General features: G+C 36.3%; 2 protein-coding genes across 5 annotated transcripts in view; one reads left to right on the top strand and one right to left on the bottom strand.

The window, feature by feature from the left end:
* Window positions 1-1,043: 1,043 nt before the first annotated feature.
* Window positions 1,044-7,460, top strand: fam78ba (family with sequence similarity 78 member Ba). Its single transcript, XM_051097004.1, has 2 exons — window positions 1,044-2,266; window positions 4,021-7,460. The coding sequence occupies exons 1-2, from the start codon at window positions 1,932-1,934 to the stop codon at window positions 4,541-4,543; spliced, it is 858 nt and encodes a 285-aa protein (XP_050952961.1). The 5' UTR covers window positions 1,044-1,931; the 3' UTR covers window positions 4,544-7,460.
* A 2,710-nt stretch (window positions 7,461-10,170) lies between these two features.
* slc35a3b (solute carrier family 35 member A3b) overlaps window positions 10,171-19,900 on the bottom strand; it is a 36,656-nt gene continuing 26,926 nt past the window's right edge. For 3 of the 4 annotated variants that reach the window (XM_051096989.1, XM_051096981.1, XM_051096972.1), the window contains exons 4-8: window positions 19,033-19,155; window positions 17,582-17,756; window positions 17,321-17,439; window positions 17,090-17,223; window positions 10,171-10,653 (exon numbers count right to left, since the gene is read on the bottom strand). In XM_051096989.1, the coding sequence (XP_050952946.1) occupies window positions 10,563-10,653; window positions 17,090-17,223; window positions 17,321-17,439; window positions 17,582-17,756; window positions 19,033-19,155 (642 nt within the window). In that variant the 3' untranslated portion in view covers window positions 10,171-10,562. Of the gene's footprint in view, window positions 10,654-17,089; window positions 17,224-17,320; window positions 17,471-17,581; window positions 17,757-19,032; window positions 19,156-19,900 lie in introns of all 4 variants that reach the window. The other variant, XR_007825526.1, reaches the window with a different exon arrangement.

Below are 19,900 nucleotides of genomic sequence, written 5' to 3'. Positions count from 1 at the left end.
TATAAATAATATGAATATAAATTAGTGCTGTCAAATCGATTAATCGTGATTAATCGCATCCAAAAAATGTCTGTGTTCATATAATATATCTGTGTATGTGCATATTTATACACATATATGTACACTACCGTTCAAAAGTTGGGGTCAGTACATTTTTATTGTTTCTTTTAAGAAATTTATACTTTTATTCACCAAGGATGTATTAAGTTAATAATTAAAAGTTTATTAAAAGTTAATAATAAATAATTTACATTGTTATAAAATATTTATATTTTGAATAAACACTGTACTTTTTAAACTTGTTATTCATGAAAGAATCCTGAAAAAAAAAAAAAAAATCACAGGTTCCAAAAAATATTTGGCAGCACAACTGTTGATATTATCCAACATTGATCATTCTAATAATAAATCCGCATATTAGAATGATTTCTGAAGGATCATGTGACACTTAAGACTGGAGTAACAGCTGATAAAAATTCAGCTTTTCATCACAGGAATAAATTCTATTTTAAAGTATGTTAAAATAAAAAACATTATTTTATATTGTAAAAACATTTTGCAATATTACTATTTTTTTTTCTATATTTTTAATCAAATAAATGCAGCCTTGATGAGCATAAGAGACTTCTTTAAAGACTATTACAAGTCTTACTGACCCCAAACTTTTGAACGGTAGTGTATATATAAATCTTTATTTTGGATGCGATTAATCGATTTGACATCACTAAAATATATACATGTAAATAGTTTCAAAATGTATACTGTATGTGTGTGTATTTATATATACATAATAAATATACACAGTATACACACATATATTATGTAAACAAAAAACTTTTATTTTGGATGTGATTAATCGTGTGAAAGCACTAAATAGAATGCTAATTTTAAATAGTGTATCCATAACCACGACAGTGGTAAATTTCACTTGTTCAGATTTTATTTATCTATTTAGAGATTAAAAGTTCCACTTAATCTAGGTTTTCTGTAAACAAGACCAGGTTGCTTTTTATCTCGCGCGATCTGGCAACCCCGATCAGCACCTCAATGCAACTGAACAGCGACCATATAAGCACATGTCCGCGTTAAGATGCTCTGCTGTTTTTCATTGGAGGAATATATTTAAAAATCACTCCGCTATATAATGTTGCAGGGGGATTGCATGCGCTGTGTTTATTATTATTATTTCTATCACCATCTTTGTGTTCTCCAAAGATCTGCACAGGGTGTCTTCGCTATGGATGTAAGGGATGGAAACACACAAAGGAAGAACACAAAATTAGTCCAGTGATGCCCACGACAGGCACTGCGTTTTTAAACGTAGCACAGCTGAGCCAAGTTTGCATTGTAAATCAGATGCACTGAATCCCTGCTTGGCCGGATCCGTGTGTGTGTGTCGCTTCCCCCTCTTCAAAAGGAGCCGCATCAACAAAATGTTGGGTAGGTCGTTCACCTGGAGGAAATATAACCAACGTACAGTCTCTATGCAGCACCGGCTCCCTCTTCAGCACTGACATGCCCGCGCCCAGCAGAAAAACCAGGATCAAAGGGCTCAGAGCTACAGCCGGACGCGTGAATTGGAAGGAGGACGGCGAACAGGCGCACACCGGGTGTCCGAATCGGTGGAGGCCGGATCACATCTGCTGGGGACGAGCATCAAGGGCAGTGCGGCACTCCAGCGCTTCAGGAGCAGGCGACACGGATCAGCCACACACCCTCAGTTCCACAAGACCGCCGTGTTCCCGTTACACTTCTTCATCTGTCTCAAAGATGCGCTAGAACAACACCCGGGCGCTCTGAAATGCATCAAAACATGTTTTTATAGCAGACATGCTTTTTAGCGCTTTCACCCAGAGGATTTATCGAGAACACACTGAGTTGGAAATGAAGACGAGGATCTGTCAGCGTTTCAAGGGATGTAAAAAGTGCCAATGAATATATTGCTTAAATACATCCTCCTTTTTCCGTCATTGGCCACATTGACACCCCTAATAAGCAGGACCATGGGTTGCATTCAGAGCATCGCCTGCAAGCCCCGCATCCGCCGGGAGAACATAGTGGTCTATGAGGTCTCAGCCTCCATTGACCAATGCCCGACCATCATTGAGGAGAATTCGCCCATTGTCCTGCGATACAAGACCCCGTACTTCAGAGCATCGGCCGGGATCGTGATGCCCCCGGTTCCCAGAAACGAAACGTGGACTGTGGGATGGATTCAGGCGTGCACCCAAATGGAGTTCTTCAACACATATGGTGATATTGGCATGTGAGTAATCAATAAACCAAACAAACAATGACAAGCTCAGGTTTCAATGTGTGTAACGTGATAGAGATAGTAAACTGACACAAAATGTTGGAGGTTTTCATTATTATTGGTCCTTCTGTTGGGTTTGTGGTCATCTGTTGTCGACAAGTAAGCGAGTATCAGGTTGTGCAGTTTGACTTCTCTATATCTTGTTTGTATGGAATATTTATTGAAGGGTTGTGTGCCAGAACTGAGAATTCGAATCTCCAATTCGTTACAAAGTAGCAAACAGGATGCAGAATTTCATCAGTTCAAATCTTGCAATTCCAAATTCAGTTTAAATACTGGCTGAATAAAGCATTATTTCAAAGTTTCGAAAAAGTTTAAAAAGCTTTGAACTTTTGGACAGAGAATTCATTAATAATCATAATTTCTGTGAGGTCTGCCTAGTTCATTTTAAACTTACTCTCGTGAACTGAAAAGCAAAGTCAATTACCCTATTGACTCTTCCCAAGTAGGATGTGATCCTGGATCTTTTGCTGGTCTTGGAACAACATTTCAGATATACATACACTACCAGTCAAAAGTTTTTAGATTTAATGTTTTTTTAAAGGAATTGAGTCTCTTCTGCTCACCAAGCCTGCATTTATTTGATCCAAAATACAGCAAAAACAGTACAATTTTAAAATATTTTTCCGATTTATAATCACTGCTTTATATTTATTTCTATTAATTAAAATGTAATTTATTTCTGTAATTTCAAATCTGAATTTTTAGCGTCATTACTCCAGTCTTCAGTTCAACTTCAAACTTCAACTTCAGAACTTCTCTTAAGTTTTATTACCTTTGAAGTACTTTGTCCGGTGTCAAATGACCAGGAGTGACTAGTACTAAATGTACCGGTTTGAATAAACCCCCTAAATTTAAGGAACAGCTCCCTGAAAAATAAAAATATACTAACCTTAATGTTGTTACAAACTTGTAAGATTGTCTTCCTTCCTTCTCCTTCTATAGAATTCTGGTAGTTCTAGTGTTAAAGCTGCATTGAACCTTCAACCCGCTGGCCACCATTGAAGTCCATTATATCAAGAAAAATCCTGGAATGTTTTCCTCAAAAGCCTTAATTTCTTTTCATCACATGATCCTTCAGAAATCATTCTAATATTCTGATTTATGTTGAAAACAGCTAAGTAGATTTTTTTTTAGGTTTCTTTGATGACTAGAAAGTTCAGAAGAACAGCATTTATCTGAAAATCATCCATTTTAAATATATATATTTAAATAGAAAGCAGTTATTTTAAATAGTAAAAATATTTCTCAAATAAATGCAGGCTTGGTGAGCAGAAGAGAATTCTTAAAAAAAACAAAAACTTTACAAATCTTAATCTTAGAAAAACTTTTGACTGATAGTGTAACCCATAACCATGACCCATAAAATTGGGTGGAATTCTGTTGTTCAAGCCTCAAATCAAGCTTTAAACTTAACCCTAAGATACAGGAAAGAAGCTGACAGAGACAGCTTAGAAAGAGATAATTAAAAAGAGTGGGCAGGCTAACTGAGAAAAAAACACATTCATGAATATTTCATTCACAGCCCGTGTCTTTTAATCACTGTTTTTCATGTTTGTATGAGGCACTTTGTACTGAGCAGGTCCTCTCACCCACCTTCGCCATCTCTATTCACACACCTCGCCCGTTTGATGTATTAAGGCTCTGCCGTACTTTGGACTCATGCCTCTTTTGTCCTGACCGCTCGCCTTCCTTCCCTTCCGCAGGTCCAGCTGGGAATTACCTGAGCTTCGAGAAGGACGGGTGAAGGCCATAAGCGATTCCGACGGCGTCAGTTATCCCTGGTACGGTAACACCACCGAAACAGTGACCCTCTCAGGCCCCACATCCAAGCCGTCCCGGCTAACGGTGAGCATGAATGACAACTTCTACCCCAGCGTGACATGGGCGGTGCCTATCAGCAACAGCAACACGCCCATGCTCACGCACATCACCCGAGACCAGAGCTTCATCACCTGGCTGGTGGCGCTAAACGCAGACACCAAAGAGCGTATCGTTCTGCAGACGGTGCGCTGGCGTATGCGGGTGGACATTGAGGTGGATCCTTCCATGCCGCTTGGCTCTCGTGCCAAGCTGATGGGACGACCGCATCAGGAACAGCCACACATTCTCAGCAACAATGAGCCCATCCCGCCCAACGCGCTGGGCAGGCCCAATGCCAACGATGCCCAGGTGCTAATGTGGAGGCCTAGGAGAGGACAACCTCTGGTGGTGATACCGCCCAAATAGGGGTGTCTTAACAGTGCCTATGGGACATTGAAGACTGCATGCACTGTTTGGATACTGGATTGCCCTGTGGATTCCCAGTTTTGTTGGGTTTCTCAATTGCTCAGAACTGGACTGTTGAGAAGAGATTCTCTGAAGTTTTACTACCTTTGAAGTACTTGGTCGGGTATCAAATGACCAGGAGTGACTAGTACTAAATGTACCGGTTGGAGTAACCCCCCCTAAATTTAAGGAACAGCTCACTGAAAAATGAAAACATACTAACCTTAATGTTGTTCCAAACTTGTAACATTGTCTTCCTTCTGCAGAAAACAAAAGAAGATATTTTGAAGAATGTTTCAGCTGTTTTTGTCCAATGAAACCAATAGGATCCAAACATTTTAAATCTTAAAAAAAAAGTCTTAAATTTAGCATAATTTACTTACTCCCATGTCATCCAAGATGTTCATGTCTTTCTTTCTTCAGTCGAAATAATAAGGCTTTTGAGGAAAACATTCCAGTATTTTTTTCCATTTAGTGCACTGCATTTGGGTTAAAGGTTCAATTGTAGTTTCAATGCAGTTTTAAAGAACTCTACACGATTCAGCTGAGGAATAAGGTCTTATCTAGCAAAATGATGAGGCGTTTTCTTAAAAAAATTATATTTATACTCTTTTAACCTCAGATGCTCAATGGAAAGGACACGCGTGACGTAGGTGGCAGTATCGACCCAGTGTTTACAAAGCGAACATGCAAAAAAAGTATAACACTCTTTACAAAAAAGGTAAAATAACGATGTTGGACGATTTTGAACTTAGAGGAGAAAATGAGATGGAGTTTTTCACTCTACCCTACCTTTTTGAACTGGAGTACACAGACTAAGAACTAACCACACGTGACCTTTCCAACATGATTATGTGATATGTGAAGACACAGAGATTAAAAGTGTCTGTGTGTATATATATATATATATATATCAGAGGTTGCGCTAGACTTCAACAGACAGGGTCGTAAAAATTCCGTCATAATCTATTATTACCAATAATTTTAATTTTCATATTTTAATTAGAATAACACATTTAATTGCTTTTATTTTTGTTTACATTTTCGTTTTAAATCATGAACCTACAGGACGACATTGCAGTGTTTAAAAACAACAAAATACACTAGGGCTGGGTTTAAAAGATTTCTCGTTTATACAATAATACATTCTCATTTAATTGAACCAATATCGATTCTTAAACCACATTCGATCTCTTGGTCTGTGCTGTTTTTAGTTGATAAATGAACAGTACAGTGCGTCTTCCTTCCAATAGGCTAGGCTTTGTGTTACTTTTGATATGAAACAAAGTCCCAGATTTCAAATTCTGTCAATTTCCTTAGGAAATTCAAGCAATAAATACCATCTTGGCGCTCTTTAATGTGGCGTGATAGATTGTTGTAGCTTCTGTGTACTCGCCTGTTCGCAATCAAACGCATAGGAAAAAAATTCGTTTTTGTTCTGTATACCGTGCTCTGCTGACTGGAGCACACTCTCCACCAACTGGACAGGAGTGGGAATTACAGCTACAATTTACAATAGATCACCCTCAGTACAATCCGTCCAAAATGACGGACGGCCTTCAGATTTTTCCGTCACTGATACAAAATTTCTGTCAATGACGAAGAATGTTCGGTTAACGCGACCTCTGATATATATAGTGTTAAAGCTGCTATATATATACATATATATATATATTTATAAGAAAATGACCAATCATTTTGTTAGATAAGATCCTCCAGCCTTGCTTGGCTGGGATCATGTACAGCCCTTTAACTAAAACTACCAAAGCAGCCATTTTGACCATTTTTAAATTTTGCAATGCAATAACTTTGTAGAAATAAAACCCACATAACTATAATTCCTGGACTTTTTTTTAAAATATGTGCATATTTCATACTAACATTGTTATTTTATTAAAATTACGAAATACAAAAGAGTTTTTAGTATTTCTACCTTGAATGGCCAAAGCAGTCAAATTGACCCCTCGCATTACAGACGGTGCATAATTTCAACTTTTGAGACTTTTTCCCTGTTGCCTAGCAAATTTTGTTTTAGTTGTTTTCATATTCTATTGCTAAGCTAAAATTCCTGTTAGTAAAAAAAAAAACATCGACAGAACAGTATTTTAAAACACCAACAGAAGCTTCTAATGTAAATATGACATGGCAATCAGTTCAGTCTAGTATGAACGGTCAGAATAACTGCTGTGGCCATTCTAGGAGTTATAGAATTCTGGTAGTTCTAGTGTTAAAGCTACATTGAAACTGCAGTTCGAACCTTCAACTCACTGGCCACCATTGAAGTCCATTGTATGGAGAAAAATCCTGGAATGTTTTCCTCAAAAGCCTTAATTTCTTTTCGACTGAAGAAATAAAGACATTAACATTTTGGATGACAAGGGGAAGAAAATTATCAGGAAACTTCTTTAATCAATGCAACTTCACTGGTATATTTCAAGTCCCTTTTCAAGTCACTTTGAATGAAATTTAAGACTTGATTCACATAGACTACATAAAGTATGGCGAATGTCTACTAAAGTCAAACCTCACTGGTTCTTGTCACAACATTCTTCAAAATATCTTCATTTTTGTTTCATAGAAGAAAGACAGTCAAACAGATTTGGAACAACATGAGGGTGAGTAAAAGACAGAATTGTAATTTTTTAGTGAACTATTTCTTTTGGAAAACCCTTAGTGGTAATATCTTTACAACTATTACTAAGAGTCTTACATTTAGTTTTTCTTTGTTTCTGCAACAAGGCCCTAATCTTTCAGGATGGATGCTTATAATGCATGACACAGATTGAATGTTTGGTCCCATACAACACAAAGTGGCATCAAAAGAACCAAGAGAGGTCACCGCAGGTCCAGCAGGAAATTTACACTTTTGCTTTGTAGGACAACCAGCAAAACTTTGAAACTTCTATCTAGACTTGTGACTTCATTTCAAATGCTAGCAAATATCTTTTAAATGCCGTGAGATGAAAAAGACCGCAGAGTGCATGAAGACATCCGCCCGTTGAGGTGGAGCGTATTCGGTAATGTGGAGGATGCAGTGGGGTCGTTCATCCAATCAGACACGTCCTGGCACCGGCGAGTCGATAGGAGTTTGTTTATGCTCGCACATGAGTCCGTTTGAGTTTACGCAGTGGGTGCTGCACCATAGGCATTCACCAGATTAGTCACATGCCATACACGCTCCATCTGTGCCATTCCACGTCCCCGTCTCCCTCTCTCTATTCTCAAGCTGTCTCGCTCCGTCCTGTCCCACTGAGACTCCTTGGGTAATTATGACACAGATGAAATAGAGTTTCCATTACAAATGTCAGGTTTACCTTTCAAGGCATAAAAGCAAACCCGAAAATGAAAATTCTGTGCTTATTTAACCATTGCTGTGTCGTTCCAAATCTGCATGATCTTTTTCTTGTATAGGACACAGAAGGTATTTTGGAAAATGTTTCAAAAACTTCTAAATATCTTCTTTTGTGTTTTACAGAAAAAATAGAAGGCATACAAGTTTGGAATAACATGAGTATGAGTAAATGATGACAATTTTCATTTTTGGCTGAAATATCCCTTCTAAGGTCAGTGGTGCTTAATGCAGCATTTAACCAATTTAACAAACAAAATTGTGAAATAGGTTGCTTTTGATTAGGATAACTGACTTTTTATGAAAACTGTCCAAAATTTTTGTCTACGTAAAATTAAATCCCTTAATGCGATAGTTAATGCGATGGTTTTGCTAAAAAAGTCTCACAAAAACAGGGCTGTTTAAATACAAAAAATGGTACAATAAAAAAAAAAAAAAAACTGTTGAAGTCAAAAGTTTACATACAGAATCTGCAAAATGTTAATTATTTTACAAAATAAGAGGGATCATATAAAATGTGTGTTATTTAGTACTGGCCTGAATAAGATATTTCACATAAATCATTGTTGGAAAGGGTTCAAATCAACAAAAATGCTGAAAAACCACAGAATTTGTGGGACTTGAAGGATTTTTCTAAAGAACAGTGGGCAGTTTAACTGTTCAGGACAAACAAGGAACTCAGCTATCACTAAAAAACCACACAGTATTAAGAATCAAGTGTATGTAAACTTTTGAACAGGGTCATTTTTATAAATTCAGCTATTATTTTCTTTTGTGGACTATATGTAAACATCTTTTACGTGAAATATTGGACTAAGGTCAGCACCAAAAAAAAATAACATGCATTTTATATGATCCCTCTTATTTTTTACCCTTTGGTAAAATACTTAACATTTTGCAGCTTCTGCAAAGTGTATGTAAACTTTTGACTTCAACTGTAAATGCTATTAAGGTAATTTAATAAAATAAATTGAAGTCGTGCAATGCAAATTAATATTTAAATAAAGATTTATATAAAGCTAGCAGATAATAGTCGTTTTTACAAAGTGAGCTTTAGGAAATCAAATGTGAAAAAAAAAAAAATCTAAAATTTTCAACCGTGGGTTTTTTCATCTTTCTCTGGAGTAAACCGTTCTGTTGAGGGACCAACAAACCAACAACATGAATGCAAAGTGTGTGACTGATGCTTTCATAAGAAACTGCTAAATTTACTACTAAATTTACTACTTATAAATGACTTGATAGTTTTATTCATTATTTGCATGCTTTTAATTTAGTGAATTGTATTGTTTTATTATGCATTGGATTTGGAAATGAAGAGGTGATATCCTGTCTGGACATGTAACAGAAGATAATAACGACTAACTCTTAAATCTAACAGAGCATTTATTCATGCCTGATGCTTCGCCTAAAATCACTTTCAAAGGAAAGCTTCGTTGGAAGTCGAGATGCATGCAGTACGTCTAAAGCTTGGAGCACTGATCTAAATGAAGGTAGAATAGATCAAATGGGGTTCCTTCTCTATAATATGATAAATACCTCACCTCATCTCCCTCTATCATTTCTCAGTTACATCTTCTGTATCTCTGTCAAAGCCATATTTCTTCTCAAGATGATCATCTAAATAAAGATACATTACAACGTATGAACTCAGTATCTGAAAATGCATGAACACCAGCAGGAAATAAGCGGTTTTACTTTAAGATTTCGACATTTCTTAAAACATGATGTGCAGGAATGAGAAATTGCTTAAATTGTTAAAACCAACTTTCTTTCATATCCACATGCTTTCCCACTGCAAAACGAGTCTATGCAATGGAAGAGACTGAGTTTACTGTGGAAAAGTTTCATAGCATTGCATTATGGGTGAGAAAGACCCAGTTGGGGGAAACTGATTTTTCATCTCCCTTCTTGCATGCAAGTCGTTTTTGCATTAAACAAACTGTGATGCAACATATATATTTCCACTGAAACCCCCAGCTGAGAGCAACAAGGTCTGACAGTTCACTCTGTTCATTCAAGGACTAATAAAAGTGCACTGAGCATCTCGCAGGAGTCTGATCTCTTATAAGTATTCCCACGGTGCCAGATGATTCCACCGATCAAAACGCAGTCATTACTCTTAATGGTTAAACGGTTAAGTTTCAACTTGTTTTTATTGACAGGAACTTGACAGGAAGACATTTTGGAAACACTTTTTTTATTGACTTTGAGAAAATGTTATTTCTCAAAGGACACATTCAAGTAAAACACTCCCTTTCTCCGTGTGCCATTATATGGCACAGGAAATAAATATGAAAACTGTAACATGGAAATTGAGGGGCTCTGTTACAGAGATTCCCATTGTATGTAAACACACTTAAAATGATTTCCTCAGCTGAGTTTAACAAACAATCCTGCCGCCTAATACATCAGAACTAGTTTGGGTTTCATAGCTCTGTTTTTGGTTGTGTGTGTTGTTAGTGTATTGCTGTCAACGAATGATACAGAAGACAGTTCATGTTTTGAATTGTTGGGTGTTTTTGTGCTACTTTCTAATAGCATCATGGGTTCTGTTGTCCTGAATGTCACCTGAAGTAGAGCGTCTCATGATGATTGTTTTAGGTTGTTTAACATATCATGTCCCAGATTCTATACTTTACTAGTGTTGCCCGCAGGTGTGCTTTCATACCCATAGAGAAACGTAGCAGCGATAACCAGCATCGCACCCAGGAAAAACACACTACAAAAGAAAAAAAAAGCTTTATTATCCTCAAGTTCTACACTGTACAAAAAGTGGGTCATTCCCAAGAAATGGTGCCATTTATGCCAGAAAATATCAGGAGTTTATTAAATAATTTAATTTGAAAAGGTTACTGCTGAACTGCCAAGAAATCATAGTTTTGCATCTCAGGCCAAAATTACCAGGGACATTGCTGTCACAGATGTTTGGTGATCACTGCAGGGAGGAACGTCCCAACAATATTCAGATTAGAGTGACATTATTTCAACCCTGTAACAGTAACCTAACCTAAAACTTTAAAAGATTACTGAAATATACCCAGTGTTGGGGAAAGTTACTTTTAAAGGGGTCATTGGATGCAAAGTTAACTTTTACATGTTGTTTGAACATTAATGTGTGTTGGCAGTGTATGTACAAATCTACCCTATAATGATAAAAATCCATGCAGTGGTTTTTAATTAATCTGTAAAAATAATACTCCCTTATTCAAAACGAGCCATTCTCAGATGCAGAGGCCGCTCCCACGATAGTTGATTGACATGAGCGTCTTACCTCAGACCAGCTATAACAGTCCGCCCTCTTTGTTTCGATGCCGGAGCAGGGATGTAAGTTAGACTAGAATATCTCCAATTGAGGTGTTGTGTTGCTGGATGTAATAATGAACATAGTGGTCGTCATTTACTCCCCAAATCTGAGCCGATGAAGATGCAGTGGATTACGTTTGTTTGTAAAGGGAATGAGCCTCCCCATCTACATAAATGCGTCTATGTTCGAGCAAATCATTCGTGATTTAGCTTCACCTACAGCAGAAGTGAGTATAAGGTATGTTTTTATGAATTTCTGCAATCACTTTTTCTAATAACATGCTAGTTAGCAAGTTTTGCGGCTAAACGCACTAAACGTGGCTGAAGTAAACAATCTCTCAGAGCAGCTCGTCACTCCACAGAGAGAAGAGAGGGGGCGGGGCAGAAAAGAGCAGAGCTCATTTGCATTTAAAGGAACAATCCATCAGAATGGGATGATTTTTGCAGTTCATTTTGACAAAGTAAAAAGGATGTTGTTTTACACAACCACTGAGAATTTTTAACCAAAGTATATTATAGACTTTTCATTAAGACCCTAAAGAATCATATCAACTTGTAGAAAATGGGCATCCAATGACCCCTTTAAAAGTAATGCATTACAATATTGCGTTACTCCTTTAAAAAGTAACTAATTAGTTACTTTTTATGGAAAGTAATGTGTTATGTTACTTTTGGGTTACTTTTTAAATCTGGTGCAGGGCTTGCTTGTTTGTTATTAATATAAAAAGTTATATTTTTGGCAAACGTAAAAGCCTTTTCATACCAAAAGTGAAATGAATAATTCACATCGGTACAGTACAACGGAGGAGAAGAAAATTCAACACACTTCAGCAATAAAAAAATGGAAAACAAAGGGAAAACAACAATCCACATAATTTTATACATATTTTAGACTATGGGGGGTGAGATTATTTCAATGATGTGAAATGGTTGCACTCGATGAGCTACTGGCGCTACCTGTTGCTATTTTTACCACAACACAACTCGGAAAATAAAATACTGATACAATGACCACAACTACTGAAAGAGTTTACAGGTGGCGATGGATATAAGCGTAGACTTAAACCAAATGCCGTCCCATTGATTTTCCCAGCACAGAGTCTAAACGCCCCTGGATATCGAGTGAAACTCCTTCAGTGGCAGCGGCGTCATGACAAGCGTCGGTATGTTCACATCCTGCCAGGATGGCATTTAGCGTTTCTTGTCTCTGCCATTTGTAAGCTCTTTCAGTAGCTGTGGTCTAGTAAAAGCCTCAAAGGTGTCAGGGCTAAAGTGGAGAGAACAAAGATGCAGGTCTTGAGGAAGTTTTATTCGTCCACAGGCATCTTCCCATTCTTTGCTCCTATTCTCATCGCTAGGAAAGCCTTGCATCACTTCTCTTGTTGCCCTTTGACTGAAAATTACAACCAAAACCGCACAATGTGGCATTGTGTCAGTATTTTATTTTCCAAGTTGCTTATTTCAAATTGTGTCGCGGTAAAAATGACAAAAGGCAGTATCAGTAGCCCGCCAAGTGCAACCGTTTTACGTAATCAAAATAATGGCGCCCCCCCAATAGGCCACAATATGTATAAAATGATAAATGGCTTTCTAAAATAGCGTAAATCTTTCATGGGTTTCTACTACATTTTTCAGTAAGAGACATCATTTACGTTATATTAAGCCATACAAATACCCAGGGTTCCCTTAAAAAATACAAGACGCATTAGCGTGCGCTAGTGGATGGGTTTGACTAATGCGCTCATGCTTTTGCAGCATCTCTTTTCTTGTAGCGATACACCGTTCTAAAAACTGATGCACAAGTTAGTAGTAGTCAAACTTATATAACATAATAACAAATAACATATCTCTCTTTTTTTCATTCCACTGCCCTGCGTCTTGTTTTGTTACATGCAAACTATGTTCTGTGTGCATGGCCTCTAAGGCTGTGTGTGTGGTTTTTCCTAGCTTATTTTTTTAATTGTTTCAATAGGAGCATTGCATATTTGTGATCCTGGACCACAAAACCAGTCATAAGTAGCACGGGTATATTTGTAACAATAGCCAACAATACATTGTATGGGTCAAAATGACAGATCTTTCTTTTATGCCAAAAATAATCAGAATATTAAGTAAAGATCATGTTGCATGAAAATATTTTGCAAAATTCCTACTGTAAATATCTCAAAACTTAATTTTTGATTAGTAATATGCATTGCTAAAAACTTTATTTGGACAACTTTAAAGGCATTTTTCTCAATATTTAGGTTTTTTTGCATCCTCAGATTCTAGATTTTTGAAATAGTTGTCTCTTGTCCTATCCTAACAAACCATACATCAATGGAAAGCTCATTCAGCTTTCAGATGATCTATAAATCCCAATTTTAAATAATTGACCCTTATGGCTGGTTTTGTGGTCCAGGGTCACATTTAAAAAAGACAGTAGCGTGATGAGGTGGTGAGGTTTTATTTCACACTGAGCACTGCATGCTTGGCATTTTCTTCTTGACGTTCTTTTCTTGCAAGTTGAAAAACGTTCAACTAAGGGTAAACTTTTTTTTTTTTTTTTTTAATAATTCACTGCCACAAAGCATGTTACAAAACATGTTTTGTAAGAATGGACAGTTTACAGCTCTCTTTCATTTTCCTACTACATGCAAAAATCAGTGGGCGGGGCTAAACAGGCAGCAGTGTAGAAGCAGGAGTTCGTCTGCAGAGGCGGTGTTTGGCCACACTATTACATTATAGAGTGGCACATTCCACAAGCTGTCATTTTGCCAGACTGGCTTCAATATGAACTGTTTTAGACTAACGAAAAAATTTAGAGTTCTGAAATTTACAGAACTGTGTGAACGGCCCCTCAGGGTATTTGAAAATGCGAGATGCAAAGTTGCAACCTGAGTGCCTCTTTTTTTTTCTCATGCTTTATTTAGAGGTGGGCGATATAGCAATGGACACGATAGAAATTTGTCAACAATTGTCTCTATCGCGGTTACATGCTCACGTGACGTTGCTGTGCTACGTGGTCACAAAAACTAACCGTTTGCATGTGTTTTAAAGCATTGCAGTTTGAAAACAAGTGATTTTAAGCCTTTGAAACACAATCAACATCAAATAAGCTGTTTCCGGGTCCAAGCCTCTACTCATTTCACTTGAGAATACTACCTTAACAGCCATTTATGAGCACTGTTTATTCTTGTTACACATTTAAGCTTAATATCTATAGACACAAATATTTTAATGATTTATAAAACATGAATCATTGTCTGGCCATTAGGATTATAATTTTTTGGTAGTATTATATCACATTGTGAGTGTATATGTTGCTTTCTTGTGGCATCTGAGCGCAAAGACACTTGTATATGTCAAAATGCCAGTCTTTGCAAGTATCCTTGTAAACACAGCAATTTAGGTCTTAAGTGAAAGCAAACAGCTGAGAAAGAAAATACCTGTGTAACAGAATAACAGTATATTGGATCCGGACAGCTCTTAAAGTGACAGCAGTCTAATATTCTTTACTGTTTGTCATTCATGTTAATCAAACAACAAAAAAGGGAAAATTTCTTACTGCTCTTGACTAAATCACTTTTGTAACTTTAATAAGAAGAATTATATATTTAATTTACACAGTAAAGACTATGCAGTGTTTTTATACATTTGATTGCTTAATACAATGCATGTAGCATTTCTTATTTATTTGTTCTCCTGTAGTTTTTTTGTCCTATTGCTTGTACTTAGTTTCTTATTCTTATTTAATCGCTGACTGTTTGCTTATTTTCAGTGAGCTTGAGTTTTTTTTTTTTTTATTTAGGCTAGTATTAGTTTTTTTTGTGATTCTGACACTGGTGACAAGAATTATGACAATTCTATGGCATCAAAAATGTTGATATCATAAAGATCTTATTTAAAGTAAAAATAATTATAACGTGATATATATTGTTGCCTTATATTGTTACCATAGACCTTGCAGAATCTGCAGAATGTTCATTATTTTACCAAAATAAGAGGGATTACACAAAATGCATGTTATTTTTTATTTAGTACTGACTTGAATAAAAGATATTTACACATAGTCCACAAGAGAAAATAGTTGAATTTATAATAATGACCCCATTCAAAAGTTTACATACACTTGATTCTTAATACTGTGTTCTAACTTGAATGATCCACAGCTGTGTTGTTCATGAGTCCTTTGTTTGTCCTGAACAGTTAAACTGCCCACTGTTCTTCAGAAAAATCCTTCAGCTCCCACAAATTCTTTGGTTTTTCAGCATTTTTGTGTATTTGAACCCTTTCCAACAGTGACTGTATGATTTTGAGATCCATCTTTTCACACTGAGGACAACTGAGGGACTCATATGCAACTATTACAGAAGGTTCAAACACTCACTGATGCTTCAGAAGGAAACACAATGCAATAAGAGTTGGGGCGTGAAAACTTTTGAATTTGAAGATCAGGGTAAATTGAACTTATTTTGTCTTCTGGGAAACATTTAAGTATCTTCCATAGTGTCAGAAGGGTGGTACTAAATGAAAAAAAAGATATTTAGGCAAAATAAGAAAAATGTACACATCTTCATTTTGTTTAAAAGTTTTCACCCCCTTGCACTTAATGCATGGTTTTTCCTTTTGGAGCATCAGTGAGTGTTTGAACCTTCTGTAATAGTTGCATATGAGTCCCTCAGTTGTCCTCAGTGTGAAAAGATGGATCTCAGATTCATACAGTCATTGTTGGAAAGGGTTCAAATACACAAAAATTCTGAAAAACCAAAGAATTTGTGGGAGCTGAAGGATTTTTCTGAAGAACAGCAGGCAGTTTAACTGTTCAAGACAAACAAGGGACTCATGAACAACTATCACTAAACAAAAAAAACACAGCTGTTGATTATTCAGGTAACAACACAGTATTATGAATCAATCGTATGTAAACGTTTGAACAGGGTCATTTTAATAAATTCAACTATTATCTTCTCATGTGGACTATATATAAATATCCTTTAAGTGAAATATCTTAATCAGGTCAGTACTAAATAAAAATAGCATGCATTTTGTATGATCCCTCTTATTTTGGTATGTAAACAGTGGAATATAATTATATGATCTGTGTGAACTGCCCCTTAAGGTGTTAAAAATATGAGATGCAGAGTAGTGGAATGATAGTAGTAAAACAAACTTAAATTCTTTATTTAGTGCTGCACAAATTTAATGCTGTAAACAATAGCTGCGTCACCCACAGATCCAGTTTCAGGCGAGTAGCACAAATATTGTCTGTGTATTAAAACGAAGCGTTCTCCCGCTGCAAGCTATAACATGCAGCACAATCAATTAAAGTGTATCTGCTCTGCTGTAGCTAAAATAGAATATATCAAACCAATATAATGAATAAACACAAATGTTTAATTTGTTTTCCTGCAGGTGTGTCTTTGACACGCCTAGTATAAATGGACCGTTTCATGGCTTCTTCAAAGGAAATGATAATGTGTTCTGGCATAATTTGAACATGTAAAATGACACAAATGTAAATTGACAAATTTTGTACTTATTCTAGTCAGGAGACGCGTATAACAGATGAGACAGTACAAAATAAACACTTGTGTGTGGATCTTCACAAACATACTCTGCATCGCTTTAGATAAAATCATTTGCTAATTGAATAAATATGAATTTATATGCCTCAGAAGGAAAAAGAGGCACTTTTGTTGGTTGTTGGCCAATCCTGAGCAGTTCAGCAAAGGAACACTAACACTAAAGTCAAATATGCTTTTACTGTGCATATGGTATATTCTTGTGAATTCTACCAGTAGTATCGGACACAAATGGCATGGTTTCCTGAGAAAGACCTAAATGGATGAGTTTTGGAGCTACTGTCTTACCTAGTAGGGTCAAAATCTTCCAACAAGAAATAAGAGATGAGGGTGGATAGAATGATTGAAATGGATGTGGCAAAGCCCTTCAGGATGTTATCTGCATATTTGATGACAGCCGCAATGACTAACCCACCCAAAGCCTACAGAAAGTATGTGAAGCATGTTTGACATAAATAAGAAACAATGTGGCATGCAGGTCTGTGCATGTGCTATTATGAAAAAGAAGTGAAAGTGTACCTGAAGAGCCACCACAGTCCACGTCAGACTGGTGTACCCTTGAAAGAATCCATTCTCCTGCACTCTTTCTCCGTCGTACGCAAACACTCCCCCAAGTCCAAAAATGAGTCCAAATACACCTGAGAAGGGTGATGGAACGCATGCACATTCCTGAAACAGAAACTTGTACACAATAGCTACCAAAACTAAAACATGTTTTGTTTAAAGATAAAAATAGGTTGCTGGGTGGTTTCTACAGTAGGTATATATTTTTTTATATACCTAGCTGAATATTACGAATCCAGACACTCTGCTTGCTCTCTTTGAGGATCTTTTCGAAATAGACGCCAGCAAATCCGCTGGAGAAGCACGCCACAAGCACCGCCAGTAGACCCATCAACTGAGAGCCGGTGGTCAGATCCAACTCTTTGGTGCTTGATGTAACTTCAGTTGGCCACTGTTGGTTCAGGGCAAACAGAAACAAAGGAGAAGTCATGTTTACTGCATAAAGGAGTGCTAAGGGAATGCTAGAAGATCTGTGGAAATGTTAAAAGTGTTGAAAATATCATATGTAAAATAAAATAATAACAGAAAAAGCTAAAAAAATAAATTATTGAATAAATAATTAAATTAATTAATTAAAATAAAAATAATAAAATGTTATTACAATATTTAAAACAGAATTTTAAAATTAGAACAAAATAAACAGTATGTTTGTAAAATGTAAACAGTTTACATACACTTACATACACTTGATTCTTAATACTGTAGCTGTGTGTTTTTTTAGTGATAGTTGTTCATGAGTCCATTGTTTGTCCTAAACAGTTGAACTGCCTGCTGTTCTTCAGAAAAATCCATCAAGTCCCACATATTATTTGGTTTTTCAGCATTTTTGTGTATTTTAACCCTTTTCAACAATGACTGTATGATTTTGAGATCCATCTTGTCACACTGAGGACAACTGAGGGACTCATATGCAACTATTACAGAAGCCGGGGCGTGAAAACTTTTGGAATTTGAAGATCAGGGTAAATTTAACTTATTTTGTCTTCTGGGAAACATGTAAGTATCTTCTGTAGCTTCTAGAGGGCAGTACCGAATGAAAAAAAATGTGATATTTAGGCAAAATAAGAAAAATCTTCATTCTGTTCAAAAGTTTTCACCCCCGGGCTCCTAATGCATCATGTTTCCTTCTGGAGCATCAGTGAGCATTTGAACATTCTGTAATAGTTGCATATGAGTCTCTCAGTTATCCTCAGTGTGAAAAGATGGATCTCAGAATCATACAGTCACTGTTGTAAAGAGTTCAAATACACAAAAACGCTGAAAAACCAAAGAATTTGCGGGAGCTGAAGGATTTTTCTGAAGAACAGCGGGCAGTTTAACTGTTCAGGACAAACAAGGGACTCATGAACAACTATCACTAAACAAAAAAACAGCTGTGGATCATTCACGTAACAACACAGTATTAAGAATCAAGCATATGTAAACTTTTGAACGGGGTCAAAATAATTTAAAATAAAATGAAATTAAAATATTTAAAAAGAATTAGAACAAAATAAACATATAGAGATAAAATAAATATATATTTATATATATATATATACACACCAATATTTGTGCCTGTTATCTATTTTTATGCTTATCAGAATATAGCATGTTTAAGTTGGGCAAACTCTCAGTCAATTTTAACAAATAAACAATATTCATAAACAAATCACAAGGCTACTTACCTGGACAAGTGCAATTCCAGTCATCAGAATGACTAGTGAGAGCCACTGATAAATGCCGAGTTTTTTGCCCAACATGGACACAGAGAACAGAGCTGTAGTGAGAATTTTCAGCTGATATGTAACCTGGAAAACCAATATGAAGGTAAATCAGGAAGGCCTGAAAATGTTTTTTCATTGAGAATGATTTCTGAAGAATCATGTGACACTGAAGACTGGAGAAATGATGATGAAAATTCAGCTTTGCATCACTAAAATAAATTATGTTCAAAAATTTTTATATATTATATATTATATAATAATAGTAATAATTAACCAATTACAGTTTTTCTTGATTGCTAAAACAATATAACCAGTCTTTTGAACTAAAATTTCAAAACCATAATGCCACTTTTCTAAGAAGCACGCCCATTTCCCTGAACTATAAACACTATTCCCCTGCTTTAACACACAAATCCGATTTGGTGAACTGTTACTGCACAACTCTACACACAAATCCTTGTAGTTTGGTAGCAATTTACAGATTTTTATTTTATTTTACAACACTGTTAATGGTTAAAATGTGTTTGTGCATACTCTGCACCAGTAGCGTAGCCAGAAAAGAGACTCTGGGTGAGCATCAGAAAAACTGGGTGTGCCATATTTATTGTTAGATTGATGTGCAAAAAAATCCAACTTGTATTACCAATATTACAGCATATTAAAATGACTGGAGATGTGGTTGTAGCCTATTTTTCTTGCACGGTGCATGCCCCTCACTGACAGAACTTCATGTTCACGCCTACCGTTATTCTAGATTCTGACTTGTAAAAAGCTTTCACATCCTCGTCTTTTTCACATTTGCTAAAACACTAAACCCCATTCTCTAAAC

Source organism: Labeo rohita, chromosome 2 (assembly GCF_022985175.1).
Source record: "Labeo rohita strain BAU-BD-2019 chromosome 2, IGBB_LRoh.1.0, whole genome shotgun sequence".
NCBI classification, from domain to species: domain Eukaryota; kingdom Metazoa; phylum Chordata; class Actinopteri; order Cypriniformes; family Cyprinidae; genus Labeo; species Labeo rohita.
The sequence above is the reverse complement of the archived record's forward strand: the minus strand, read 5'-3'. Positions and strand labels throughout refer to the sequence as shown.